Source organism: Spinacia oleracea, chromosome 5, assembly GCF_020520425.1.
Source record: "Spinacia oleracea cultivar Varoflay chromosome 5, BTI_SOV_V1, whole genome shotgun sequence".
Taxonomy (NCBI): Eukaryota; Viridiplantae; Streptophyta; class Magnoliopsida; order Caryophyllales; family Amaranthaceae; genus Spinacia; species Spinacia oleracea.
Window position 1 is genome coordinate 28745799 of NC_079491.1, and position 27789 is coordinate 28773587.

The 27789-nt window shown below is 41.3% G+C and overlaps 3 protein-coding genes across 6 annotated transcripts; 2 read left to right on the forward strand and 1 right to left on the reverse strand.

Moving 5' to 3' along the window:
* The first annotated feature begins 3576 nt into the window (after positions 1-3576).
* On the forward strand, positions 3577-5244 carry LOC110779845 (anthocyanidin 3-O-glucosyltransferase 2-like). Its single transcript, XM_021984309.2, has one exon. The coding sequence runs from the start codon at positions 3617-3619 to the stop codon at positions 5075-5077; it is 1461 nt and encodes a 486-aa protein (XP_021840001.2). The 5' UTR covers positions 3577-3616; the 3' UTR covers positions 5078-5244.
* A 619-nt stretch (positions 5245-5863) lies between these two features.
* Positions 5864-27404, reverse strand: LOC110804330 (sm-like protein LSM7). Of its 3 annotated transcripts, none has more exons than XM_022009906.2 (7): positions 27219-27404; positions 26936-26994; positions 26596-26677; positions 25820-25891; positions 8058-8110; positions 7517-7645; positions 5864-6168 (listed from the first exon to the last, which is right to left on the reverse strand). In XM_022009906.2, the coding sequence occupies exons 2-6, from the start codon at positions 26936-26938 to the stop codon at positions 7556-7558; spliced, it is 300 nt and encodes a 99-aa protein (XP_021865598.1). In that variant the 5' UTR covers positions 26939-26994; positions 27219-27404; the 3' UTR covers positions 5864-6168; positions 7517-7555. The 3 variants fall into 3 exon arrangements, with proteins under 3 accessions (XP_021865598.1, XP_056684070.1, XP_021865597.1); XM_056828092.1 differs by having other exon boundaries at positions 5864-6193; XM_022009905.2 differs by lacking the exon at positions 5864-6168 and having other exon boundaries at positions 7364-7645.
* Positions 10596-13691, forward strand: LOC110804329 (uncharacterized). Of its 2 annotated transcripts, XR_008920665.1 has the most exons (3): positions 10596-12677; positions 12787-13481; positions 13557-13691. XR_008920665.1 is itself a non-coding variant. In XM_056828091.1 (2 exons), the coding sequence occupies exons 1-2, from the start codon at positions 11472-11474 to the stop codon at positions 12862-12864; spliced, it is 1284 nt and encodes a 427-aa protein (XP_056684069.1). In that variant the 5' UTR covers positions 10596-11471; the 3' UTR covers positions 12865-13528. The 2 variants fall into 2 exon arrangements, 1 of the variants encoding a protein (XP_056684069.1); XM_056828091.1 differs by lacking the exon at positions 13557-13691 and having other exon boundaries at positions 12787-13528.
* Positions 27405-27789: the final 385 nt, after the last annotated feature.

Consider the following 27789-nt stretch of genomic DNA (forward strand, 5'->3'; position numbering starts at 1 on the left):
TTTGTCTGTGTTTAATACCACATCGAAATGAGCCCCAACAGGCTCTGGGCGTCTCTCTTCCATGTGCCCTGTTGTGATAGTTAATGTTTCTTTGACGATTTTGGGTTGTGTGTCGCCACATTTTCGTTTGTTTCCCGATGTCTCTTTCTCTTCACCCGTCCCCCATGCTTCTGGACTCAAGGTGGTTAGATAGCAATCTCTAGCTTGTTGCTGATCACCATGTATAGTGCTGACACTCCCATCGTCACAGATAAACTTAAGGAGCATCAGATGAGTCACAATGACAGCCTTTGCCTTATTCAAGGTAGGACGCCCCAGGATGATGTTATACGCCGTCAGGTCTTTCACTATGAGGAAACGGACGTCCATTTGTCGAGATTCCTTTTTATTTCCCATCCTCAGAGGAAGCGCAATAATGCCGACTGGATGGATGATACTACCTCCGAAGCCTATAATGAGATAGTGGATTTTCTCAATCTTTGAGGAATCATGTTGCAGCCGGTTCAAGCACTCTAGACTAATTATGTCCGACGAACTTCCTGTATCGACCAAAATACGCCTAACCCTCAGATTAGCAACCTTTAACTCAATTACCAAAGGATCGTCATGCGGGGTGGAGATTTTCCCACGGTCGGCCTCGCCGATTTCAACTTTTGGAAATGGGTCAGCTGTGGCCTTGCCGGACAGCATCACTTGCCCCAATCGCTTGGCATAATCCTTCTGGCCCCTCATGGTCGGCCCGCCGGCGGCCAATCCTCCGGAGATGACTGCTACGCACTCTGGGTCAGTACGATTCCCATCTTTCTCTGAGGGAGGGGATTTGTTCTTCTTGTAGAAGGGTTTGCCAGAACCTCCCGTGTTCCTGCTGATATAACTCTTTAAGAATCCCTTAGCGGCTAGGCCGTCCAGTGCCCTTTTCAAGCTCTTACATTCTTTGGTGTCATGCCCAATGTCACTGTGAAAGTGACAGTACAGTTTGGGGTCCCTACTTTCTGGTGGCGACTTCATGGGAAATGGACGATCAATGTCATATTTGGACCCGACGTCCATCAGAATTGTGTACATGTCTGTGTTATACTCAAATCGCTCCCAATCATAAGTTCTGGACCGTTTCTGGCCTGCCTCCCCGGGAGCCCTGTCTGACTCTTTTGCAATAGCCCACGTCCCGTTAGGCCGGCTCTTCTTTTCGAATTTCTCCTTTTTTGCCGCCGGCTCGGCGGTATCACTTCCTTTGGGATCTTGACGCTGCAAATCTCTGTTGCATGGATGAAGGCCTCGGCCTCATCCAGCACTTCTGGCATTGTTCGGACGCTTTTCTTTACCAGATCAAACTTGAAAGAGCCCTTTTTAAGCCCTCGAATGAAGTTATCGAATGCAACACCATCTGACAAATCCGGAATTTGCCCTGCCTCTGGATTGAATCTCTTCACATAGCTCCTCAGAGACTCGTCTTTCCCTTGCTGAATCCTACTCAGATGCATGCTCGTCTTCTTTTCTTCCTTGTGAGCCATGAACCGAGTAGAGAACAATAACTCGAGCTCCGAAAAAGAGCGAATAGTTCCGGCTGGAAGTCTCTCGAACCACTTAGATGCTACTCCTTTGAGTGTGCCCGGAAAATACTTACACCAGGTCGAGTCAGTTGTTCCTTGGACATACATGTGATGCCGGTAAACCAAGAGGTGCATGTCTGGATCTGTGGTCCCATCGTAAGCATCAATGTTGGGCGGCTTGACTTTGGGTTCCCTCGGGGCTCTCATGATGGAGTCTGCAAAAGGGGTGGTGTGTCCTAGGGCCATGTTGGACACCCCCTCCTGAATGTGATACACAGGATCTTGACGCCTTGAGTAGGGTACCCGCTGGGAAGACTCGCGTCCGCGAGTTTGACGGGTTGGACGGGTGACCCCTGGGCGCGCCTGGCTCAGGTGCGTATAAGTTGGATGAGGGAGAGGTCTATCCGGCATGACGGGGGTTGACCCAGTGTCAGAAAGTTCAGACTCAGAGTCAGGCAATTGCTCTGCGCGTGGCTGCTCACGTCCTTGGGACGTTTCTCCGATCAGCCGCTGTGGCAGTCGGCGTGGTAGGTAAGACATTGCCTGATTGGGCTGACTCGCTGGTGGCTGCCTCCTCAGGTCCTCGCCTGTCTGCCTGGTCCAGACGTTTGGGGGGCGCAAAGAAAGTGTTGGCCTATTGCTTGCCGGTCCCTCATGATTTGCAGCCGCAGCAGTGGTGTAAATCAGCATACTCTTCTGTACCTCAGCATTAACTGTCTTTCCCATATCAGCTTGGAACTCAGCCAAAATAGCCGGAAGAGCACCCACAGAGACAGGCATATCAGGGTTCTCCTCTATTATTGTATCCGCCCGAGGATCCAGGTGTCCTCCAGGAGGGGTGCGATTGGCCTGGTCGTCCTCCTCGCTGAGCACCTCTACCTCGGCAGCGTGACGCGGGGTGTGCCCGGCCACAAATATTCGCGCGGCATCTCCAGTGATTCTCGTGGCCGGCGTATGATGCTCAGTCGGCATTTCTCTTTCGAGGGGTGGCCGCTCTACTCGCATAGGCCGCCCAGTATCGTGGTCCTGTCGTTGATCTTCCATGTTACCGTACCTCCCCACAGACGACACCAAATGTTGTGGGGTTTTTCCGGTGAGATACCTTGGAGGTTTTCCGGTAACTTCTAAGGATTTCACAAGATTGTATTTTTATAGAGAGAGAAAGTAGAGAGAAGGCAGAGCAGCAATTGCTTTTGATTGTATTGATTGTGACCCCTTTTTCTAGGGAAGTGGGACTATTTATAGTACTAGGTTTTTGTGGGAATGACCTAATATTCCCTTTACATGATTGGCTAGGGTATGGGAGGAGGACATGTGTCCTTTCTCCTTACAATTCTCTGGCCCCTTTTGGCAATAGTGGGCTTTTTGGGCCTATTGTGCTTATTCATACTACTTGGGATACCTACTTAAGCCCTTTTTCAGGTATAGGTACATCACATACATTTATACACTCTTAAATACAAATACATATACATTGTAGATACGTAGATTGATACCCATGCTGTGGAGTAGTCTTCGTATGGTTTCTGCTTAGGGGGCGTAATACGTGCCATGTGTCGCATCCTCATTGATACACGAAGGCATGGTAATTTTGCCCACGACACTTAGCATAGGTTAGGATATTATTTGATAGAATTAGTTCCTATAATGTAGCCTAACGTTATATACGTACTGTACCTTGTATATATATAACCAAACTCATGCAATGAAATAATATGCTAATTTATGCTAACCATAAATACAAGATTACAAAATCACATAATAATATGGAATAATACTCGCATAATCTATCATTCACATATAGGTACAAAAAACCAAAAAAAAAAGCAAAATATTTTATAAGGGTATTAATGTCCTTTCACCATTAATATGAGGGCGATTTTAGCAGAATAGGACGTCGAATAAAAACCCCCAAAAATAAGATAGCGTCCACATTTTTTACATGAAAATACGATTTTACCCTTATAAGAAAAACCCTTAAAAATATACGAAGTATTCATTTATGTTACTTAGCTTGCAGCATTTTCTATACAATTCAATTACCCCAACATCTTGAATTGTCTATAATGTCAAAAGCAGAGCTTGTGCTTATCCCAACTCCAGGAACAGGACATTTAATCTCAGCTGTTGAATTCGCCAAGCTCATTATCAAACATGATCAACGAATCTCAATTCTTGTCATCATCTTTCACATACCAATCCATAGTACCACCACCAAAGTCAACACATATATCGAGTCTCAATCTCTTGCAGTTGACCCTCAACGCATCACCTTCCTTACTCTCCCGTCTCTTCCCGACTCCGACATACCAGATCCTGCTTCAAGTAACTTCTTCAACAACATGGTCCAACTCCAGAAGCCCCTTGTCAAACAAGCCATCATGGATCGCTTAATAAAACCGGTCGCATTCGTGTTTGATCTCATGTGTGTCAACTTGGTTGACATTGCTAAAGAATTTCAACTTCCTTGTTATGTTTACTTCACCGCAGGTGCATCTTTATTGAATTTAATGTTTCATTTTCAAGCACTTTTTGATGATCACGGTATTGATATTTCTACTGCATATAGTAATCTCTCTGATAACGTCGGGTTGGGGTTGGACTTACCCGGGTTTAGGAACCGGGTCCCTGCTAAAGTGTTACCTTCTTCGCTTTTTGACAAGGATAGTGGGTTTGCAATGTTTTTTAATCATTTGAGTCGGAAGTTTCGAGAAACTGATGGAATTCTTGTAAATACTTTCATGGAGTTAGAACCGGGTATTATCCAATGTTTACAGGAACAGGATAAGATTCCTGAGGTTTACCCCGTGGGGCCCATTTTAGCACTCCATGATGATAACAACGGAGGTGATCGAGAGCCGGTGATGCGGTGGTTAGACGAGCAACCTGATTCCTCGGTGGTGTTCCTATGCTTCGGGAGCATGGGAAGCTTCGATGAGGATCAGGTGAGGGAGATAGCCAACGGCCTTGATCGATCTGGTCAGCGTTTCTTGTGGGCCCTACGAAGGCCAATCTCTGAAAGTAGCTACGTGCTTCCTAGTGAGAATGAGACCTTTGAAGATGCCCTCCCACCGGGATTCTTGGATCGTACGGCCCATAGAGGGAAAATAATCGGGTGGGCTCCACAAGTGCAGGTACTTGCCCATCGAGCTGTGGGTGGGTTCGTGTCACATTGTGGGTGGAACTCGATACTAGAAGCTATATGGTTTGGTGTCCCGATTGCAACTTGGCCAATGTACTCAGAGCAACAAATAAATGCATTTGAAATGGTGAAAGAAGTACAAGTAGCCGTGGAGATTAGGATGGACTATCAAAGGAATTTAATGAACAAGGATGCAAATTTTATGGTTACATCCTCGGAGGTGGAAAATGGTGTGAAGAAACTAATGAGTATGGATGACGCTATGAGGGGAAGAATAAGTAAGATGAAGAACATAAGTAGAGAGGTTTTAGAATGTGATGGATCTTCTTATACTTCATTCACTTGTTTTATCAGCAAAGTTTTACAAAGTGTTGGTGATCAATAATTTTACAATTACATAAGTTGTGGGTAGTCTTTGATTCTTGTTTAGCATCGTCAAACAAGAGATGTATTAGATTGTAAAATACTAGAGCTTTTCCTATTTTGTACTCCCTCCGTATTCGTATTTATTTAAGGGATACACATGCCTTTTCCGGCCGTATTTATCTAAGAGATACACTTGCTATTTTTAGTAACTTATCAACCCCACCACCTAATTAAATAATCTATCTAATATATCCTATGTCCCACCACCCTATTAAACAAATAATTTCAGAATACACCCCACCTCACCCGCATCCCTCTAAAATGACACCCCACTTGTTTTATTACTTGAATTCTTTTTCTTAATACCCGTGTCCGTGTCCGGCCAAGTGTATCCCTTAAATAAATACAAATACGGAGGGAGTATCATTTTGTGGTCCTTTTCATTTTCCCACTATCACTTTTCTACACTAAATAACCACTGCTCCACTTTCACATTACTCATTGAGTCATTTCGTTTCTTTATTATCTTCTTGTATTTCTTATCTTGTGTTACAAAATGATTTTCCAAATTGAAATTTCTCTTCATTTATACTCGGGCTATTTCATTTAGAGCCTTATCTTATACAGGGCCGGCTTCGACGATTTGGTGGCCCGGTGTTAAGCTTATCAATGAAGTTCATGTGAGGCCCTCTTTGCTTCCAATAATAAACTGTCAGATACAGATACAAGAAACTATCAAATTTCCCCTCTTCCATGGATAACTTTTATGTGTTTTTTTTTTATATTTAATTAAATGGATAATAAATAGGAAAATAAAGATGAACAATATTAATTCAAAATTTACATACTACACGCTTCAATTTTCAATTAAAATGAACAAATTCCACATACATGAACAACAATCAAATCAATAAAATTAAACCCAAATCTTCAACAAACCCTACCTAATTGACCAAATTCCACATACATGAACAACAATCAAATCAATAAAATTAAACCCAAATCTTCAACAAACCCTACTTAATTGACCAAATTCCACCTTGTTCGTTTCTACTCGGAGTTCCAATCCATCGAAATACACCGCCTTGCCATCGAACTTCGACAAATTTTCTGGGAAGAATTCGATTTCAAAACCCTAATTTAATCGAAAATTGAAATAGAAGAATTACAATTAAGAGCAACAAGTCAATAACATAAAAACAATCAAATCTTGAGGTTTTAGCATAAGAAAATTACCTGGTAGAGAGCATTGAACGGAAGAGAGAGAAAGTGAGATTCAAAGCCTCAAAGGAACGAGAAAAGGAATGTAGGTCGAAGATTGAACCGTTGAGTAGTTGATGAAGGTTGTAATTGACTAATTTTTTGAAATCAGTCAAATCACCATGGGAAGGAGAGAGAATTTGAAGAGTTATTTTTGGTTTCCTTGTTTCATTGTTTCAAGAAGTTACGGGGAAGGGAGAAGTATGGGAAAGGGAAGTTTTTTTTATTTTATTTTAAGTTTTAGCCCAGCAGTGTTTAAATTATTTTTGGGCCCCCAAATTTTGGGGCCCTGTGATGTGGATCCGACCAGACCTCCCTATGGCCGGGCCTGATCTTATACGTAGTATGCTGCAAGGTGTCACCTAATTAACTATGTGTTGCGCTAATATTTTTCTCATTCCCTAAAAGTGTTAAAAGACATACTGCGAACAAAACAGACAGTTTGTGGATAAAAAGGGCTGAATCACATGTATGCTTACATCACTTTCCATCAAAGTTTGCTAGTTGGACATGGAAGCAAATTTGTTAAGTTAGAAACAAATTCAAACTTGATTATGCCTGGGAATGTGTGGTTACTCAATAGATTGAGGATATATTCTAAAGAAAGAAGTTTCAAGACTTATAGGTCAATTGATTTTAGTTTTCTTGTGTATATTTCTGTGTGTGTTTGTGTTTGTGTTTTTTACAAAACGACACAATGCCACTGCTCTCCTATATATACAAAACCCTATTTTCACCAACCTACCTAGCTGTAAAAAACAACAACAAAAGACAAAAATCCTCCTTGGATCAATATAAAGAGACATACTAGGACAAATATAGTAATAAGATAAAAGGTACTCCCTCTTCCGTCCTACTAATATACTCGTAGTAATAAGATAGTACACTATCATCTCTGAATAATATATGTATTTATTGATGTGACTGTTTTCTATGCGGATCGGAGTAAATGTTTTGCGTGAATTCAGCCAATAAATGCTAAAACATGACAGTGAGTAAAACTGCTGCACAGTAAATTACCATTCTTAAACACAGAAAGAAACACTTTGGAAATACTCATGTAGATTTTTCTATAGTATTTAACTATTTATAGAAGGATGTTTTCATGAAGAACTCGTCATTTAGGAGTTATGTTAGCTTCTACAGAAAATTGCAATTTACTACACAGGAAAACAAAAATCATTCAGACCCAACTAACCATATTAATAAGTTAAAAGGCATAACAGCCAAACAAGATCTAAGCACCGTCTGGCTGAATGAAAGGATTCGCAATCTCATCAGTGCCGTCTGTTGGGGAAACAAGCATCACTGCTGTTCCTCTACAAACCTGCAACAGTAGAGCGCAACTTCAAATCAATCCATGATCCAATATCAATCAGTGAATTCAATCAACAAAATATCACATCAAGTATAGAAAAATTATAGCAAGCTAGTAATGGAAAAGGGCTTGTTTTGTAGATAGATTCTAAGAGATGTAATAAAAAAAAATCAAATATGGTAGGTAGTTAATGACTTATTTAAGGAAGATGCTGCTGAAGTACTGAAGCAAGTTACCAAGTTATTAAATCAATTGAGACAAACACAATCCATTTATTTCATTTTGACATCCTCAAAACACGAACTTTAATTATTTGTGAATTCCTAAACAATCCAACACTACCAGTTTTGTTTCTACACCTAGATAGGAAAAACTCAACATGAAAATACAAAATTTTAGAGATTTGGTACAAGGAACATACAATTAAGCCAAGGCGTCTCGTCTGGTCAGTGGTCTTCAGTGGGTCATCAGCATCTGCAGCCACATGTTACCAGAGTCATATATCCTGAATGGAACCATATCGTTAAATAAAAGCTACTTCATATTGTTTATGTCACTGAATTTCTAGATTTGCCCCTGCAACACAATGACAACATTGTACAGAACCTCCAAATACCTGCCCCATTACCAACCCTAAAAGAAACAGTAACAAACTCTAGGAAGAACCAACACCTTCCTAGCACCTTTACTGATGTTCACAAATCAGAATGCAGAGAGTTGTGACTAGAGAAATCACAATGCACTCCCAGTTTGAAATAGTGTCCAATGCAGAGAACACATCCTATCGTGTAGTTAAGCAACCCAATGACACTAAAAGCGCAAGAACAAAGTTGTGTAAGGAGGAAATGCGGAGGATGCTGTAATAGGGGGCGGATAAACCCACAATTCTATGGTACTTAACAGTTAACACCTCCTTTCCCAACTCGGAAGCGGGGGGGTAGCAACTCTTGTTTTAGATTCAGTAAATGACCCCAATGCTTTAATGTTTGCCTAACATGATCTAAGCTTTTCCTGTTTCATGCATCACGGTGTACTTGATACTACATTTATGCAGAAGTGATATGCTTATAAAAGAACTGTCTGTCAGTAGAAATCAGAACTTATATTGTCAAGTTGACATCGTCTTATAAACACCCAGATTACATCTTAGCCTGCAACCTGTAGAATAAAATGGACAGGACACAGCAAAAACATGGTACTCAGAGAAGATGATAAATCCCTATGGGGTCACCAAACTGACAAGTGGTAAAAAAAGTATAAATCCCTATGACGGCTGTAAACACAAATTTACGAGTCTGCAAAAATAACAGAATCAAAATAATGTGAACAAAATATTTTGTATTGATTTTGTATTTGGGTACAATCTCTAATGTTTATCCACTGATTCGATCTCTACAACAGCAAGAATTTGTGGTTTGAAGGTAGAACGGCGTTTGTGCTTGTTGTTCTTCTTCCACCGAGATTTGATGTCAGACTTGTGTGCTTGGAAGCCGTCTTAGGGTTTTTCTGGAGAGTAGTAGTTTTTTTGTATACTACGTTCAGTGTCCCCCTCCAAATGACTTGGAGAGAACTTTTATATTCTCCTCTTAGGTTTAGGGTTTTCCTTCTTATAAATGGGCCTCTTTTCTTTAACCCATTTAAATAACCCACGTCCATTACATAAACGTCATTTAATTAAAATGGGCCTATTTGATTTATAACCCAAATTAAACAATTTATCTGACATCTAAATAATAGAAGTCAACATTTGACTTTTTCGGGACCACAATTGATGACATGGCATTTATCACATTTTTAATGCCTACAAATTGCCCCCTCGGGATCGGTCACGTACACGAAGCTTTGAGTGTTTGCTTGTGATTCGATCTCGAAATCTTGCTTGAATTTTTTTTTTTGATACTCCAGCATCTGCCTTTACTAGAACGGAGTAACATTTGGTCTTTTAGCCCAATCCGAACTTGAACCAATGTGATGAGTGGGCCAGCCCAAACTTTTTATTTCATTGGATAGCCCAAACTCACGCTATCTTCACTTCTTTATGGCTCATGAAACTCTAGAAAACTACTTTGATACTTCAGGACTCCTTTTGACAGAAGATTGAATGTCATGAACTCATGATCATCTTTCGATGACAAGGGTGGAACTATATCAAACATCAACTATCCAGTACTACCAAAATAAGATAGACTTTGGAAAAGCCCATCGTTACCAATCCTACTTGGAGTAGGACTCAAGCATGGCTTAACTAATCAATGATTCTGATAGAATTTGTCCAGAATATATCCGCCGGCAATTTGACGATCTTCAATACTTTGATAGTAGAGGTTGAGTCATACGAGGAATCAACCACCAAGTAAATAAGATAGAATTTGCTAAACCCCAAGTTGACTTGTAGTAGGACTTAGAGCCAACCAATATGACTATAAATATAGTCCTTAATGTGCCAAATTTTAATCATCAACAACAACAACAACAACAACAACAACATTCTCTACCTTATCGGAGATCAAGTCCTGCCTTAGTGTTTGACGTACGACAACCATTGAAGGAGTCCGATAGGAGCTGTCCGTTAGTCCGATTGGAGGCGTCCGTTAGTCCGGGAAGAGTTGCTGGCAAGTTCGTCACTGCCTACTGTCACCTTCAATCTGTCCCTGGTTCCCGTGAGTCCGCGAAGGAGCGTCAACGAGCTTGACCGCACGGAGACCGGAGAATGTGTTGTTCGGGGAGATACATGTTGTTCGTTGCCCCCAGTCTGTAAGGCCGGAGCTTTGAGGCGCTATCCCCGGTGCGATAGAAGCAGCGTCGACGAGACCGGAGAAGGTGTTGTCCGTTTGCCAAGTTACCCAGTGCTGTCGTGCTACACCACCTTCGCCGTTGACGCAAGATCCGACTCCCAAACCCAGTACGTATACTCTTCTTGTTTTTCTTTCAGCAATCTTAACTTTAATTGTTTGCTATTTTCACGGTGTTCTTGTTTACTCGCCTTTGCTGTGTGCTTTCTTTTTTGTTGCTTCGAGTGTCTGGCTGTTTGAACTTTTATGGCTTTTTGCTGAGATTTTCGTTTGGTCGAACCCGTGTTTACTCAGTTTTGTGTTGTTGTTCATCCATCTTCTTAGTTTTATAAATGGGGTAAAGACTAATAATGATGATGATTGATGACCATGAAGTTTTGAAGTTTTCTTTTGTTTTTGTCTCATTCACTTTCCCTTCACGTGATGTACTCTTCTTTCCCCTTTTCTTTTTCTTTTTTTCTATTTTTTTTTTATTTTTTTTTTGATAAATGACTGTTAATGGCAATTGGTGATGATGACTGCACAACTTTGTCATCTTTCTCTTTGTATTCACATGAACTTTATTGTCCCCCTTTTTTATTTATTTATGCTGCTTCTAAACTTCTGATAATGATATTTGATGATGATCATAAACCTTGATGTTGATGTAAATTGTCGTCTTTCCGTCGTTCATGTACTGTTATCTTTTTCTTTTCTATTTGCTTTTTTTTTTGAATGATACCGTACATGCTGATGAGTGATGGTCAGATACCTCGCTGCCCCCATAGTGAACATAGCGATAATATGATAACGATGATTGGCAATTGGTAATAGTGACTATTACATGCTCTGTGTACATTTTTTTATAAAAAAAAAATAAAAAATACCAGAGTAACAGTAGGTTCACCGTATCAAGAATTCATAATGTCGATAAATTGATGACAATAGTTTGTGCTGTTTTTGTTTTTGTATCCCGTATAACCAAAATAACTTGGCATTGGCATTGTTAAGCATACACTAACTTGAAGTACTTTTCCTGTAGGAACAATATCAACAATATCAACATGGTTTATTTCAAGTATCACGATTTCCCTGGAGAAGAGACATTGTCACTTATGCAAGATGCTAATTCGGTTGATGGAGCGCACTTTCGTTCATTTCCTCCTGTGATTGGTCCTTTTGCAAACATCAATTCTTCTACGGAGTTCTCGGGCCCGAAAAGCTGGTACAAGGAGAGTCGTGATGTTAATGCATTTGGTGGAAAAACACCTAAACCTGTCCTTGTCGCTTCACATCATCATCCCTGCGATGAGGCGTGTTCTTTCCAGACATTATCTACGCGTTTGTCCCGCAAGGAGACCAAATGGAGTTCTAGTCCGAAGTTTGGAGTCGAGCCAACATACATCCCTCTTTATTGGGAATGGTTAGAAGATGTCCTGCACCATTCCAGACGCACACTTGCTAGCACCCATATTCTTGATGCCGTCTATGCTTCCATGTACATCTACAAGTGTAATTCTCCTGTCATGCAGGCTTTTTGCGAATCCTGGTGTCCTACGACAAATACCTTGCACACTTCAGTTGGAGAAATGTCAATCAGTCTTTGGGATATATACGACCTTGGTGGGCTTCCCGTAACTGGCCTTTTTTATGACGAGGTCGTCCCTTCTGCAGTTGAATTGGAAGGCTCCGACGATGAGCACAGTCTATACCTCCCTTACAGTTGCAAATATTTGTTCATGGCTTTGCATTATCTTTCTGAGAAACACAAGGTGACAACTATAACGTTCGAGACTTGGTGTGATTTTTGGTTTCGCGATGCATCAAAGTATTTCTTGGCATCTGGCAACAAAAAGTCTGTCCTTCCAACACTTATGAAAGACTTCAGCTCCTTTAATGGTCCTCGATCATGGAGTCATAAGATGTACGAAGCCTTTCGCATCCTACGGATTCCTGAAGCGCATCATCGACAAACATATTTGGCTGCCTTTCTCTCATGTTGGCTTTGTGCCTTTGTTTTGCCGGTGTCAGATTTGGGTTGCATCCGTCCTGGATCTTTCAAACCTGCGTCATTTCTTGCAAGTGGAAAAGAGACTTCTTTGGCGATCCCTGTTTTGGCGAGCATCTACCACGGATTGAGCAAAATTTCGAATTCTCCTACCCCAAGCAAACATCGCGAGTCCTTCCCTGCACAATATGTGTATGTCTGGACCGCTAAGTATTTTCGAAGTCATCACATCGTCACCTACGATTTTGTTGGTGCTCCCCTGGTTGGAATTCAAGGCCTTGACTCTGTCATAAAGTCTCCAGATGCTAAATCGCTTGTTTCTTCGGGTAAGGATTTCAATTGGCTTGCTAACTCAATTTGTGGTAATTCAGATGAGAAGCGTGAAGATGACAACCATCAACCAAAGCAATTCACAAACTTCTTCATTAGCATGCGGTCCTGTTTTCTGACCTTGAGGTTCGACAACAACTACGTGGTTGAGCCATACAGTCCTCATCGATTCGGTCGGCAATTCGGATTTCACCAAGATGTGCCAGGCGAATTAGTAGTCCAGACACAAAACATCACCCGAGAGCATATGTACTATCTTTTTCAATCCAGCATTCGTCTGCATACTAGGGCTACCTTTTTGGTCCCTTGCCGCACGTTTAATGCCCAATCTCGAGTCACTCCAAGCTTCACAACATGGTGGAATTCGGTCGTTTCTTTAAATGCGGCTTATGCTTCAAGAACTCCTAGTCCAACAAATGTCAGGTCTAAGAAGAGAAAGGAGAGAAAGGGCGATGATCCTAACACTTCACCAAAAGACAAAGCTGCCAAGACTTCGGCTGCACCTCGCAAAGTTAGAGTCAGATTGCCTAAAAGTTCCACGATATCCTGTCCGCCCAAGGAAACATCTTCGAAAGGCAGGGACGAGAGTAGAAGACTAGCAAGCAGAGTTGTAAGTAATGAACCTTCCAATGACGAAAATGAACCTTCCAATGACGAACACGCAGGTGAACCTACAATTCTGGATGATATTTTCGCTGAAGATTATGGCCCTGAGCTATCGCCTGAAGAGATAGAGGTTCATTTCTTTACTTTGACATTCTCGTTTTCTTTTTAATTACTATTTTAAGCCCCTTTATTTTTCACTTTTCAGAATCTTCAAAGCGATGCGAACATAGCAGTAGAGCTTACTGCTTGCGAGAATACATTTGTCTCCCTTCCCGAACAACAGTTCATTGATGATGTTGTCATTGATACTGCGCCAACCACAAGTGTTTCTACTGCTTCGACCGAGTCTCCTTTTAATGCTCAAGACATGATCACTAAGGCGACCAACAGGGCGGACCGATATGCTGCAAGCTTGATGATTAATGAAATAAAGGACAAGTTGATGAAGACTCCTTTAGCCAAGGTTCATGAACTAGCGCAGGAGTTTGAACAGGTTTTCTCCTATGTTCGTGATAAGAAGATCGACATCTCTGCAATCGAATCTTTTATCAAGGGGTATATTGGGTGCGGTTCTCAACTCCACCACGTTCGGCTAGGGAAACAGGGAGATCCCACTCTCAATGACTTGGAGCAACGATCTTTGGAGATAGAGACGAGCGTGCAGACAACTACAATTGCAGGGAAAGCAGAAGAGGAGCGAATGCAAGCTCTTCATAAGGAGATAGATCAGATTCAGCAAGAACAAGCCGAACATAAAAGGAAGCTCAATGATTTAGCAGAACGAGCGGATAGACTTTTGCCTCTTATTTCAGAATCAGAAGAGAAGTTCCAAGGGTACGTCATACAGAAGAAAGAGCAAGAAAACTCACTCCTCATCATGAAGGAGAATATTGCTGCTGCGAAAGAGGTGGAGGCAAAGCTAGCGGAAGCTGAGAAACAATTTGGTGTTGCTCGTGATGCTTTGCAAGCCTTCAAATTTGAGCCGTAGTTCCGCCTTTCTTGTTACCATTGTTGCACTTGTTTTCTTTTAATTCTTTTTTTTTTTTTTAGAGACCAATTTGTTTTAAGAATTCCAAAATGAAATGAATAAGACTCGTCATTCTTCCTGTCAAAGATTTTTGTCATTGATTCCATATTCATTCAACTCATAGGAAACCAACATGAAATTTTCATTTATTTATTTAGCCGTTCACAGTTTATACTCTTGCGGGCCAGGAGTAGTACAAAAATGGGAGAGATTTTTTGGTGTGGCTGGACTTAAAGTTAGTGATTCCTTCAAGCTGCCTACGTACTTATGAAATGAATAAATTCACTCCATAAGATCAAGCCAACGTAGTTCCTTTAAAGCAAAATTTTTTTTTTTTTTTTTTTTTTTTTTTTTTTTTTTTCCTGACGTCGTTTGCTGACGTCATTTCCGGAAGTTTTTTTTTTTTTTTTTTTTTTTTTAGTCAGTTGCAGTTTAGCCTCGTGTTTGGGAGGTTACAATGTTGCACAACTTCAAGGGTAGTAACGCTTCAAAAATTTGCCGTTGATAGGGCCTATGCGCAGTCCTTCTGCATCAACGATCTTGTAAGCTCCATTTGTGTAGACTTCCTGGACAACGTAAGGACCATCCCATTTCGATGCAAATTTATTTCCCGTCTTGCGAGAAACAATGATCGGTCTCTTGATAGCAAGGACCGTGTCTCCAACTTTGAAAGACCGTACTCGCACCTTCTTGTTGAACGCCCTTGTCAAACGAGCATGGTAGCATTCCAACTTTTGTTGCGCCTCAAGCCTCTTTTCGTCAAGTGCTTCCAACTCTGCCAGACGAATCTTAGCATTTTCTTCTTCAGTGAGATTTTCCTGGATTGCCATGCGAAGTGACGGAATTTGAATCTCCAATGGCAATATGGCCTCCACACCATACACAAGTGCATAAGGTGTCGCTTGAGTTGGTGTCCTGTACGTGGTACGATACGCCCATAGAGCTTCGCCCATTCTTTCGTGCCAATCTCGCTGGTGTTTCCCAACAATCTTACTAAGCAACTTGCAAAGTGTTTTGTTGAAAGATTCAGCTAGTCCGTTTGCAGGTGCATTATACATTGAAGACTTGTTTTGTGCAAACTTGAATTTCTCACAAAGGCTCGTCATCAACTTGTTGACAAATGGTGTTCCGTTGTCTGTGATTATGTAACGTGGCACGCCATATCGATGTATGATGTGATTCCGAATGAAATCGACCACGTTCTCTTTCTTGACTTCACGAAGAGGTATTGCTTCCGCCCATTTTGAGAAGTAATCCGTAGCGGCAAGGATGTATGCATGACCACCTGATGATTTCGGTGTGATTGGACCAACAACATCGAGACCCCATGCTTCAAACGGCCAAGATGTCACTGTCGGATGTAGCGGTTCCGGAGGTTGATGAATAAAGTTCGCATGGAATTGACAAGCTTCACATTTCTTCGCAAGTTCCATGCAATCTTGAACCATGGTTGGCCAGTAGTACCCCATCCTCTTGACACGGTCGTGAAGCTTAGGACCAGATTGGTGAGCTCCGCAAACTCCAGAATGAGCTTCTTGCATTGTTTTTGCTGCTTCTTCATCTCCCAAACATCTCAACCAGGTTCCAAGGAACGAACGCCTGTAAAGTGTTTCTTTGTAGTAAATGAAGCGTGGAGCACGTCGTCGAATTTCCATCTTGTGTTTCAAATCGCTTGGCAACTTTTCGTGTACCAAGAAATCAATGAGTGGTCGACGCCAATCTTCTATGTCTATCTCATAGACAGTAACTGCACCTGAGAGTTCTTCAGCTTCAATTTCAACTTCATCTTGAGGGTTTATCACCCACCGATTACAGACCGGGACCGACATGTTTTCTTCTGCCCCCAGTGCCAATGTGGCTGCGAGATTTGCAAGTGCATCCGCTGTCTTGTTGGCACTCCTTGGAACATGTTGCAATCGGACGCTCTCAAATTCTGCCAGCAATTGTGAAGCATGCTTATAATAAGGAATCAAGTCATCTTTCTTGACATCATAATCATCGAGGAGTTGATGGATCACCAGCTTGGAGTCACCGTATACATCAAGGTCCTGTATTTTTATCTCTTTTGCCATTTGAAGCCCCAGAACGAGAGCTTGATATTCAGCAACATTGTTCGAGCATAAGTTGGTGAGCGTAAATGAATACGTGAAGACATGTTTCTCAGGTGATACAAGGATGACCCCTGCTCCCGCACCATCTTGGCGAGCTGCTCCGTCGAAGTACATTTCCCATGGAGGTAAGACATCAATGTAGAATACTTCTTCTCCAGGTAGATCATCAAGAAGCTCCCAATGTGATGGAATCGGATGTGCAGCTAGGAAATCGGCGAAAGCTTGTCCCTTGATCGCCTTTTGAGGTACGTACACAACATCATGTTGACTTATGAGCATAGCCCATTTAGCAAGTCTTCCGGATAGTACTGGTCTTGATAGGATGTACTTTATGGGGTCAGCTTTGGAGATCACCTTCACCGTATGTGCCTGCATGTAATGCTTCAACTTTTGGATTGCAAAGATCAAAGCTAGACACACTTTCTCAATAGGCGAATAATTCAATTCCGCGCCAATCAACGTACGACTGAGGTAGTAAAGAGCAGCTTCCTTTCCGTCATCATTCTCTTGAGCACACAATGCCCCCAACGACCTTTCATGAGCAGAGATGTAGAGGATAAGTGGCTTCCCTTGAACCGGTGCCCCCAAGACAGGTGGGGTTGAGAGGTACTGCTTGATGCTTTCAAAAGCTTTGCGACATGAATCGTCCCATTCAAATGGAGCGCCCTTCTTCATAAGATGGCTGAAAGGATGACATCGTCCTGCAAGATTCGAAATGAAGCGTCGGATATATGCAAGTCTCCCTTGTAATCCGCGCAATTCTTTGAGGTTCTTCGGCTCGGGCATATTCTGGATTGCTGTAATTTTTTACTGGTCAACTTCAATTCCTCTATGTCTCACAACAAATCCTAGGAACTTTCCAGAGGTTACGCCGAATGCACACTTCAAGGGATTCATCTTCAATTGATACCTACGCAACTTCTTGAATACCTCGCGGAGATGAAGCAAATGATCGTTCCTCTTCTTTGATTTGACGACAAGATCATCGACATAACATTCAACGGTCTTATGCATCATGTCCTCGAAGATTTTCTGCACTGCTCTTTGATAAGTTGCGCCTGCATTTTTCAAACCAAACGGCATCACCTTGTAGCAAAAGATACCCTTTGGTGTACGGAACGCCGTTGCTTCTTGATCTTCGGGCGCCATGAGGATCTGATTATATCCCGCCGTACAATCCATGAAGGATAATGCTTCATGTCCGGTCGTTGCATCAATCATTATCTCGGTGACAGGCAAAGGAAAATCATCCTTAGGACACGCTTCATTCAGATTTCTGAAATCTACACAAACACGCAACTGGCCATTTTTCTTCCTCACAGGGACAATGTTTGCAATCCAAGTAGGATACTTTACTTCACGAATGAAGCCAGCGTCGATGAGTTTGTTGACTTCAGCTTCAATTTCTGGAATTAATTCAGGTCGGAAGCGTCTTTGAGGTTGCTTCTTTGCTGAGACTCCTTTCCTTACTGCTAAACGGTGGACCGCCACTTTGGGGTCAAGACCCGGCATTTCCCTGTAACTCCAGGCGAAAACATCTTTGTACTCGGTGAGTAGTTCGAAGTATCCCTTCTCTTCTTCCTGAGTGAGCAGAGCACTAACATAGATTGGACGCGGATCATCTTGGGTGCCGAGATTCAACTCCTTTAGTTCATCAATTGTGGTCTCAACTCCATCATCAAGAGTTTTTGGTGCTTCTGTTGTTTCCATCTCCTCCTCCAAGTCTACATCCTCATAAGCGGTGATATGATAGGAGGTGGCCGTCATATCTTCTACGGCATCACGTTTCTGGCTTGTGGGGCTCTTTTGATTGGTAAGAACCATGGTGTGGCCTTTTACACGGAGAGAATCACCTGTCTTCACTTCCAGTACCGCCAAGCGTTTCATTCGAGAAGGTACGTTGCTTCTGACATCGTTTTCCAGCTCGAACTTGTCTCTTGTTTTTGATGTAGTGTTTTTCGGCCTCCACTGCGGCTTGAGCGAAACGTCCTTCTTCCCAAGACGACTGAAGACTTCCTTCTTAGGCTTCTGTGACAGACAATTGGTGGGTTTGCCAGTGACTTTTCCCAATCTTGTGAAGACATCTTTTGCATTCGGGCTCTTATGTGCTTTCCCGGACTGATCTCCCAATCTATCAAAGACTCGACTTGGTGTTGGAGAGTTTACCGGACCGTCGAGCCTATCAAAGACGGAGGACCGTGCTTTAGCTGAAGACGGATGTATCCTATCAAAAACCGATTCTTTCTGGACTGGCTCAAAATTCTCATCCACACTTTCTTCCATTTCCTGAACTCCAATGTACTGTGATGCTTGCATTGACCTCCGTCGTCCTGAGATGATAATTGGCTTAGACTCCTTGAATCCCAAACCAACCTTTTTCACCCAAACACGTTCACCTTGTTGCTGAAGTTTTTGCTGAGTTTTATTGAGGCCGTATGACTTATCTTCAACGAGCTTTCCCATGGGTTCTGGGTTAGAGAAATCATAACCAGAATTTTCCATTAACTTGTATGCAACTGGATCGAAGCCATCTTTCCTTGAGCTAGGTGTTTCTGGCGACTTCGTGGAGTTTGGAGTAGGAGAAGTCAATATCTTCGGGTCACTGATCTTATGGACCGGCAATGTCATGCTTTTATCAAATTCTTGCGGCATGTCCTTGACCTTTTTTGAAGTTGTTTCTGCTCCACAATTCATAAACGGAGACTGACCTTCTTTGCGACGCGACATGGGGATGTAACGTAGCACTGGCACTGCTTCTCTAGGATTTTCTTCAACTCTTTGCGAAAGAATCTCCTTGCTTTTCTTCTCATCAACTGTTTCATGTGACGGCTCCAGAACGTTCCTTGAAGGCTTCTCTTCTGTAACCCTTGATTGCAACTTCTTCGGCATGACTTTTCCAGTCGATGCAATTTCCGTGGGCATTACTTCAACAGGCTCTCCTTGGCTGGCATAGAATTTCGCATCGGCAAAATGAGACTCTGCTTCAGAGAATGGCTTCACGTCCGCATTCACCTTTCTTTCACCGTTTCTGTAATATTTGAAGCATTGATGCAAGGTTGAGGCTACTACTCCATTTTCATGCATCCAAGGTCGGCCTAGCAATAGGCGATATGAAGTATTCGAATCAATGACATGAAAAATTGTTGTTGCAGTCATTTCTCCGATAGTCAGATCAACTCTTATCATACCGATGGCTCGTTGCCCGCCTAGATTGAATCCTTGGATCATCAATCGACTTTCGGTCAACTCACTTTCGGTGATTCCCAACTTCGTCATGGTGGACTTCGGCATTATGTTCACTGCGGAACCTCCGTCTACCAAGATGCGGTTGATCTTTTTCTTGCGGATGTATCCACATACAAAGAGAGGTCTGTTGTGAGGCTTTGAACCCAACATAAGGTCTTCGTCTGTGAATGCCAAGGCCGCACTGCATGCAGCACAACGCTCAGGGTGATTTTCGTAGATCCCTTGCTCAATATTTTCCTTCGATGTATATTGCGTCGGATTTTCTATGGCACGTGCAAGGGCGAACCTCATTTCTTCGGGTAGGGATAAAGCTTGGCGCCAACCCATTCGAGAAGGGACTGTACCTAACAACGCCAGGATCTTTGCATCTCTTTCAGGGTCTCTTTCATGGTTTAGCCCTTCAGAGACTTGACTTTTCTCTTCTTTCTCTTCTTCTTCCGCCACGCTACAGGTCACTGTGTTGACAGAAATTTCGCCGAGGTATTCCTGCGGAAGGAAATCATTTAATGTGACATGCTTTCGTACCTCCTTTGTGGGAAAACTGTCGCGCGAGGTGCTCTTCTTCTTCACGAGACCTTTGTTTCTCGTGACATGCGAACTTTTGGATTTGTTTCTTTTCTGGTGTTGCTTTTGACGAAGAGGAGGTTGCTCTTCTAGCTTCGTTTGCTTTCTCTTCTTCCTTCTCGTCACTAATGTCCATCCTTCCTCATCTTCCTTGCGAGGTAGAGGGGTGGACGCAGAATTCTTGACGGGATCTATTATCAAAATGGGATCCAAACTTCCAAACTGGATGACTGAAGCATGATGGGACTCCGCCGCTTCATCCAGATCTAGCACAATCCTCCCTTCTGTTGCAAGTTGCATGATTCTCTCCTTGAGAGTGATGCACTTTTCGATAGGATGGCTCACTATTCGATGGTAAGGGCAAAAGTTTGGGTCAGATGTCCTTCCCATTTGATCAGGGCGCTTGGACTCAGGCAAGCTTATGACCTTCTTCTCCAACAAATCGTCCAACATGCCGGCCAAGTCTGAATCCGGAAATGGATACTTCTTTGCTTGGAGTTCTTTAAGCGTTGGCTTATCTCTCCGAGCATCTTTTGTAAATGGCCCTTTCTTCTGTTCAGTTTTAGGCTTCGCCGAAATTTTTACAGGGGCAGAGCTAGTGGCAACGGCAAATGACTCCTTGGTTGAATCTTTCACGTATTTCTCAGGCTTCTTGAAGTCCTTCTTTTCCTTCTTGAAACTTGAAGAACTTCCTCCACGATTAATTGTGATACTGATCTCCATGTCATGAGCACGGGTAGCCAAATCTTGAAAGGATCTTGGTTTTATGCCCTGCAAAATGTACAGCAAATCCCAGTTCATACCTTGGATGCACATTGCAATAGCAGAGGTCTCCGTCAGACGGTCCTTGCATTCCAGGCTTAGAGTGCGCCACCGGTTGATGTAATCTACAACAGGCTCATTCTCCCACTGTGTCGTCTTTGTCAATTCAATCATGCTGACGACACGTCGTGTACTGTAGAACCTGGCCTTGAATTCTTCCTCCATTTCTGCCCAACTGTCGATGGCTCCTCAACGGTCTTTGATTCGATCGCCATCACCTCCGCAATGTCGGTTTGTAGGGACTGGACCGATTCTTCACAATCTGATACTTTGAGGGGTGACGTTGGAGAAGACCCGGTACTACTCTTTGCATCGCTTTCTACATAGAAAGGATCGAACAAAGGACTAGTGTGGATGACCAGCCTGTCAGGCTTTTGGTGATGACGCATATCTTCTTCACCGGGCATAAGGAATCGTGCACCTTCAGCAGGAAAGGACCCGAAAACAGGGATGTTGCGGGACTTGCGGTAATACGGATTCGGGGACACGTCGGAGGAAGCACGGACATGGCTCTTTCTCCTTGTTTTGGTGGTGATAGGAGCCGAACGCAGACTCGAAGCAGCCTCATTCAGATCAGCGTTCTTCATTCCTCTGGTGCGTATACCCTCGTCACGCCCTTTCATCATCTCAGCCAATTCTGCCGCCCTTTGTTTCACCATAGCGGCCTTCTCAGCATCGGACATGGAAACGGTTTGTTGAGCAGCCATCTTCGTTGGTAGATTGATTTTTTTTTTTTTGTAGAGAAGGAGATGAGTGGTAGAGTCGTCCCACCGAGCGTGCCAATTTGTAAACACAAATTTACGAGTCTGCAAAAATAACAGAATCAAAATAATGTGAACAAAATATTTTGTATTGATTTTGTATTTGGGTACAATCTCTAATGTTTATCCACTGATTCGATCTCTACAACAGCAAGAATTTGTGGTTTGAAGGTAGAACGGCGTTTGTGCTTGTTGTTCTTCTTCCACCGAGATTTGATGTCAGACTTGTGTGCTTGGAAGCCGTCTTAGGGTTTTTCTGGAGAGTAGTAGGTTTTTTGTATACTACGTTCAATGTCCCCCTCCAAATGACTTGGAGAGAACTTTTATATTCTCCTCTTAGGTTTAGGGTTTTCCTTCTTATAAATGGGCCTCTTTTCTTTAACCCATTTAAATAACCCACTTCCATTACATAAACGTCATTTAATTAAAATGGGCCTATTTGATTTATAACCCAAATTAAACAATTGATCTGACATCTAAATAATAGAAGTCAACATTTGACTTTTTCGGGACCACAATTGATGACATGGCATTTATCACATTTTTAATGCCTACAACGGCCACTATCTATTATGAGTTTGATTTACAAATTCAGAATTGAGATTTAAGCAATTTTGGCTCCAATCTCCTCTATGATTCAAACAACCCATATGAACTCTAAAGAGCCATAATAGGCTGCTTCGATCTAGAAGAACCTCCCACGATAATACTGAAGAATTCTTTACATGACACACCTTTACGGAGGAACGACAACTCGGTGTCATATATCCCAGATGCTATTGGAGGATGTGGACATTTCTCTTGTTTATAGCAACTCCACAAGAAGGAATTGTAAGGGTGAAAGGATGAGCAATATAATAGCCTTTCAAATAGGTGTCAATGAAAAGATACTCTACAAAATAAATGCAGAGATTGCTACATGAAAGCATTTGGGAGTTGAGAAGACTACTACCATATCATTGTTTTCAGATCTTCCATTGGTTTCCAAAAGAGGTATGCAACCTGATTTCACTTGATTATGTTTCTGAGTCATTTATAGTCAGTCATCATTCTGTAACCCGATATCAATCCTCCCTAATTTAATTTGAGATTCTGCCTACTCCAAGAAAGACCTAAAATTCTTGAGGCGGTACATTATAGCCTTTAAACTGGGTATCATTAATTCATCACCCCTTCGCATATGGTATTATGGTGCAACCTACTGTCCCTAACTCCCTATAGCCTATGAGAACCTCCAAGAATCTAGATGATCAACATATAAAGTACCTTGAAATTAACCATGAATAACTCATTTAATATCTGTCTAAAATTTCAAAAAAAATAAAAATGTCTACAAGACTGTTCCAAGTATGAATTGAACTTAGCCAGGCTAACTTCTACTGGAACAGGTGTTTACAATAAAGGTTTAGCTTATGATCTTGCCTTTTACTAAGCAGTGAGAGGTTACAACTTGTTACCGCCGGAGACCTTTTGTCAACTTGTGGAAGATCTCACAACTTGGGTCATAACCCTTAATAGGCTTTACGTAAACAACTGGGTCTAGTGTCTCTATTACATATAGTTCATAAGGCAACTTCGGTTCCCAAGTGACAATGGCAGGGTGCCAGACCCTTGATTTCCCTACACAACAACCTTACTAAGTTACTATTCTAATCAAAGTTCCCCAATGACCATAGAAGATATCTTGGCTTAACCAGTAGATTTTTCCAGAGGAGGCTAACCATAATATTATCTCAACATACCCCACCTGGCCACCAATATACATTGAAACTTGCTGTCAGCCTTTAAAAGGTCTGAAATGTGTTAATTATAGACCTTGAAACAAGGATCATTCAGGACATCATAAGTCACTGTCATTTATGGTTGTTTGCATATATGTAACCAAAGCAACCCATAAAACTTATTTAGGATATGTGATATCTACTACAGGATCCGAAACTCGCTTACTCTCATGAGAATAATCGATAAGGTTTTGCCAAAATGATTTAGGTTGTCCGTAATCAACGATCCTCGTGCCAACATAAACACTCCAGTGACGACATTTCGGATGCAAAAAGACTTTTTCAATTCATAACATTTTATCATTAGTTGGGAGAAATCTCTCACGCAAAAAGTAACACCTTTCCATAGCATTGGGCAATTGGGCATGGTCAATGATGCCATAAATTATCCTATTAGCTATTGAAGTGAGTATGTTGACCTTTCAAAAGGAAACTGACGAGGCTATTTTCAGTTTGTTATCATCTATAATCTAAATGGTTACTGTGGGCTTTGGATGACCATGAGGAAACATCCAAGAACCAAACTACCCCTACATTCTCTTTCAGAATTTTTACATGCATTTGAAAGAAGTCTCCAAGGCATGTCTTACAACCTCGGCAGGCCATTAGGAAACTCAATGATATTTCTCACTGATTTCCATTGAAGTTCACAACCCATCCACCAAAAGGTATCAAAATTTGTAATTAACTTTCAAGAATATACTTTGATAAATCATGGTTCTAATACTATGTTGGATTAAGTGATGTATACTCACCAAGAATAAAGCAATATAAAGACACCTCTTTCCAATTTAATAAAACTTCCACACTCTCTCGAAAAGGTTTCCAAGTATGAGTTATAGCCTTTAGAAGGGTTATACTTTAAGGATCTTCTATACTACGAACAATATTCTCTATATCCCATATTGCTATAGAGAAAGATGCAACCACAGGAAAACCTCCCAAAATCTAAGGAGACTTACCTATGATTCTTTGAATTAAAGACATCCGGATGTTTGTTGTCCCACATCTAATAATTGGAAGAACGGCTAAGATGTGAGCCGCGTAGGTTACTTTGCCTATTGCTAATTAATTAAGAAAGTTCTCATCTAGAGTTTGTGTGGCTTGAAACTCCTTCAGTCCAATCAAGTTTAAACACATTACAAGGACGTAAGAAGATCAAATCAGTTGTTTCATCCCAAAAATAGCCCAACATTTTAGCAATGAGCATGTTTGTACACGAAGAAATCAATTCTTTATTCTCAAACTAGGCTATAACTTTAACCTAGTAGGCTATTCCTTTTTGTTCTTTGAAATTTTGTTTTAAACATAAATCATTGAAGATATATCTAATTATTCTCTCGAACTGTCATGTCCATCAATTCATGCACACTATCTTAAAAAAAAAAATTAAAAAACCATGTGCAAAAATCTTCACAAAAGATTCATGTCTAACTCTTTGATCTAACCAAGTCAGCATCATTTATATACGTTCCCATGAAAATACTTTAAAACATAAATTCGTTGCTTCTATGATTAACTTGTGAAGTTGTGATACCTCATTTTCTTTTCTTTTCTTCTCCCTTAACAGCGCCCACTCCTACCCATCAAGAGCAGGCCAGCTATACAAGCAGCTTCGAACTCAAACAAGTAGGAATGTACTTCAAAACTAGTAATGACAATTGACAAATAAATACTAAATTATTGTCAATAAAAGGCCCTTCTATCTATGATTTCTTTTAAAACGATGAAAAGATATGCCAGCGTTACAAGACAAAGTAGGTCCAAGTTTCAAGGATCTACTGTGAGCGGACCAGCATTACATGGAAACTTTGCACAGATATAAGTCCGTCTAGAGAATGAGTCTGCCATCACAAGTAGCACAGCCACCCTTTAATTATCCTGCCTTAAGCAAGTTTGGAAGATTCACATACATGCAGTGACGCAACAGTATCCCTATCTGGTCTAGTTACCAAATCTGAATACATGCACCTTTATAACCAAAATAACATTCCTTTGAACTGAAATAATGACTTTCTCTGCCTCAAATCCAAAACAACACACTAAAATCAAGCAGGGAATACGTCAAATCTTCTGCAAGTCAGCGAGAGATAAGGACTCGCACTTTTTGCACAACAAGCTCGGAATTAAACATAAATTAGCAGAATAGTTCATACCTCTCAGGTATTCAACGGCTTCATCTAGCACAAGGTTCAATAACTGATCGTATCCCTTGAGTGTCCCGGTCACTGTAAAAGATTAAACAAAAAAGTATGCAAGAAACAATGTCAATAATCAAGACAGGTCACAGAAGCGCATATGGCACAAATTCTCATTCCATACCAATTGATGGTCACATGTTAAGGAATAGAGGAAGTCTAGAATCAAGCATATAGTGCAATAGAACATTTACATCACACAAAGCCTTGACATACTCTCATATTTAGTATATGTTAGGACAAACAAAAAATATGAAATTGAAAGTGCAAATGATTTAAACTGATTGTTACTTATAACAGATACTATCTCCCCGTCAAACCTCTTAGTATGTTTCAGTTGCAACACAACATCTTCAAAAACATAACTGATTACTACATCAAGACTTTATTGTAATTAGAGTTTGAGCTTCCCGTCACAGAAAAAATCAGGATCATATAACACAATTCATTAGATATGCACCAGTATGACATCAACAGTGGAAGCACAAATCAACCAAGTGAACAAAGAACCAGAAAAGTTGTCTTGACAGGCAGGCATAAAACTGAAAAAGGGCCAACAACTGAAAAACATCAGCTTTCGAAGAACATATACAATATATTACACATGAACACACAAAAAACAACGGACAACTAATTTCAATAAAAATATATTGAAGCTAAACGTAATTGACAAATAGCACCACAAAAAGAGAAGGGGAAGATGAATTAGAGATAGAAAAGGGCAGAAAGAAAACCTTGTCTTCCACCCGTAAGCTTAACTTGAACCCCCTTGTCAACAAACTTGGCAAGATCTAAAACTGTTTCTTTTCGACTGGACTGAGAGAGAGAGAGAGAAACATATTTGTGTCAACAAACTTGGCAAGATTAAAAAAAAAACAAGCAAAGGCACCTTAAACAAGTGAACAACCATAGACCAAATCAAGTAAAGCAGGCTAGGCACTCATTAAGTTGTTCCATCAGATTACAATTCTATTGAGATACCAAGCCTACCAGCATTAACATAACCACTAAACTCTGAAAATCAAAATCAAAATTAAAATCAAATTACAAGAAGACCTGGCAACAAGAACTTACCATGATCTTTACAGTTGGCTATTCAAATTCCTTGTATGTTTATTGAAGGCCAGTTTGACCTAAAAATGAAATCTTTTAAATTAGTGTCATACAAAATATAATCTTTAAGCAGAAATTAATATGAATAAACACTGGAATACAGATAATTCTCCTACAAAATGCGCATTTCATCAAAATAGAACAACATAAAATTGCAATTTTAGGTAAAAAGGAGAGAGACAGAAAGCAGAGAAACAGGAGGATTTTGTGACAAACGCAAGAGATAGGTGTTGAATTCAGGTACCTGAGAGTTAAATTTGATAGCGTAGAGCCGCACAAAGTAGGGCTTAACTTCCACACGGTGGCTGAACACTGGCCAGCGCCGTCACCTGAGTACAAACACCGTTGGTACTCGGCGAATAGTGAATCTGTGAGAGTTTTCAAAGCGAGCTAGAGTCTGAAGTCTGAACTAGGAGGCCAAGGAGCTTGGTCCACTGGGGGCATAAAGGGGTTTTTCAAATTCACGCCAAGGAGCTTGGTCCACCGGGGGCATAAAGGGGTTTTTCAAATTCACAAACTTCAAACACGCATTAGGGTGAGTTTAATCCCCAGACTCACCTCCAATCTCCAGACTCTGTCACATTAGTTTTCCACTAATTTTTTTATTACCCAGACTCACACAAAACTCATCCTATTTTTACACATTATTCTCAGACTCATCTCAAACTCACCTAACTCCTAAAATAATATTTTATGCATATTTTTTTTTGGGTACATTTTCTAAATATTATTGAAATTTTGTTTTCTTATCTACAAACAAAGTAATTTATAATCCGAGATAAAAAAAATGAAAAATAAAACAGAAAATGTTAATT

What these genes read in the sequence shown, in the direction of transcription:
- LOC110804330 (XM_022009906.2), bottom strand. An exon ending in GCTTACGGGTGGAAGACAAG is followed by an intron (nt 25,892 to 26,595) that starts GTTTTCTTTCTG and finishes AATCTTTTACAG; the next exon opens with TGACCGGGACACTCAAGGGA. An exon ending in AGCCGTTGAATACCTGAGAG is followed by an intron (nt 8,111 to 25,819) that starts GTATGAACTATT and finishes ATGTGGCTGCAG; the next exon opens with ATGCTGATGACCCACTGAAG.
- LOC110779845 (XM_021984309.2), top strand. Translation starts at nt 3,617, where the DNA reads ATGTCAAAAGCAGAGCTTGTGCTTATCCCAACTCCAGGAACAGGACAT.
- LOC110804329 (XM_056828091.1), top strand. Translation starts at nt 11,472, where the DNA reads ATGGTTTATTTCAAGTATCACGATTTCCCTGGAGAAGAGACATTGTCA. An exon ending in ATTTTGTTGGTGCTCCCCTG is followed by an intron (nt 12,678 to 12,786) that starts GTTGGAATTCAA and finishes GTGGTAATTCAG; the next exon opens with ATGAGAAGCGTGAAGATGAC.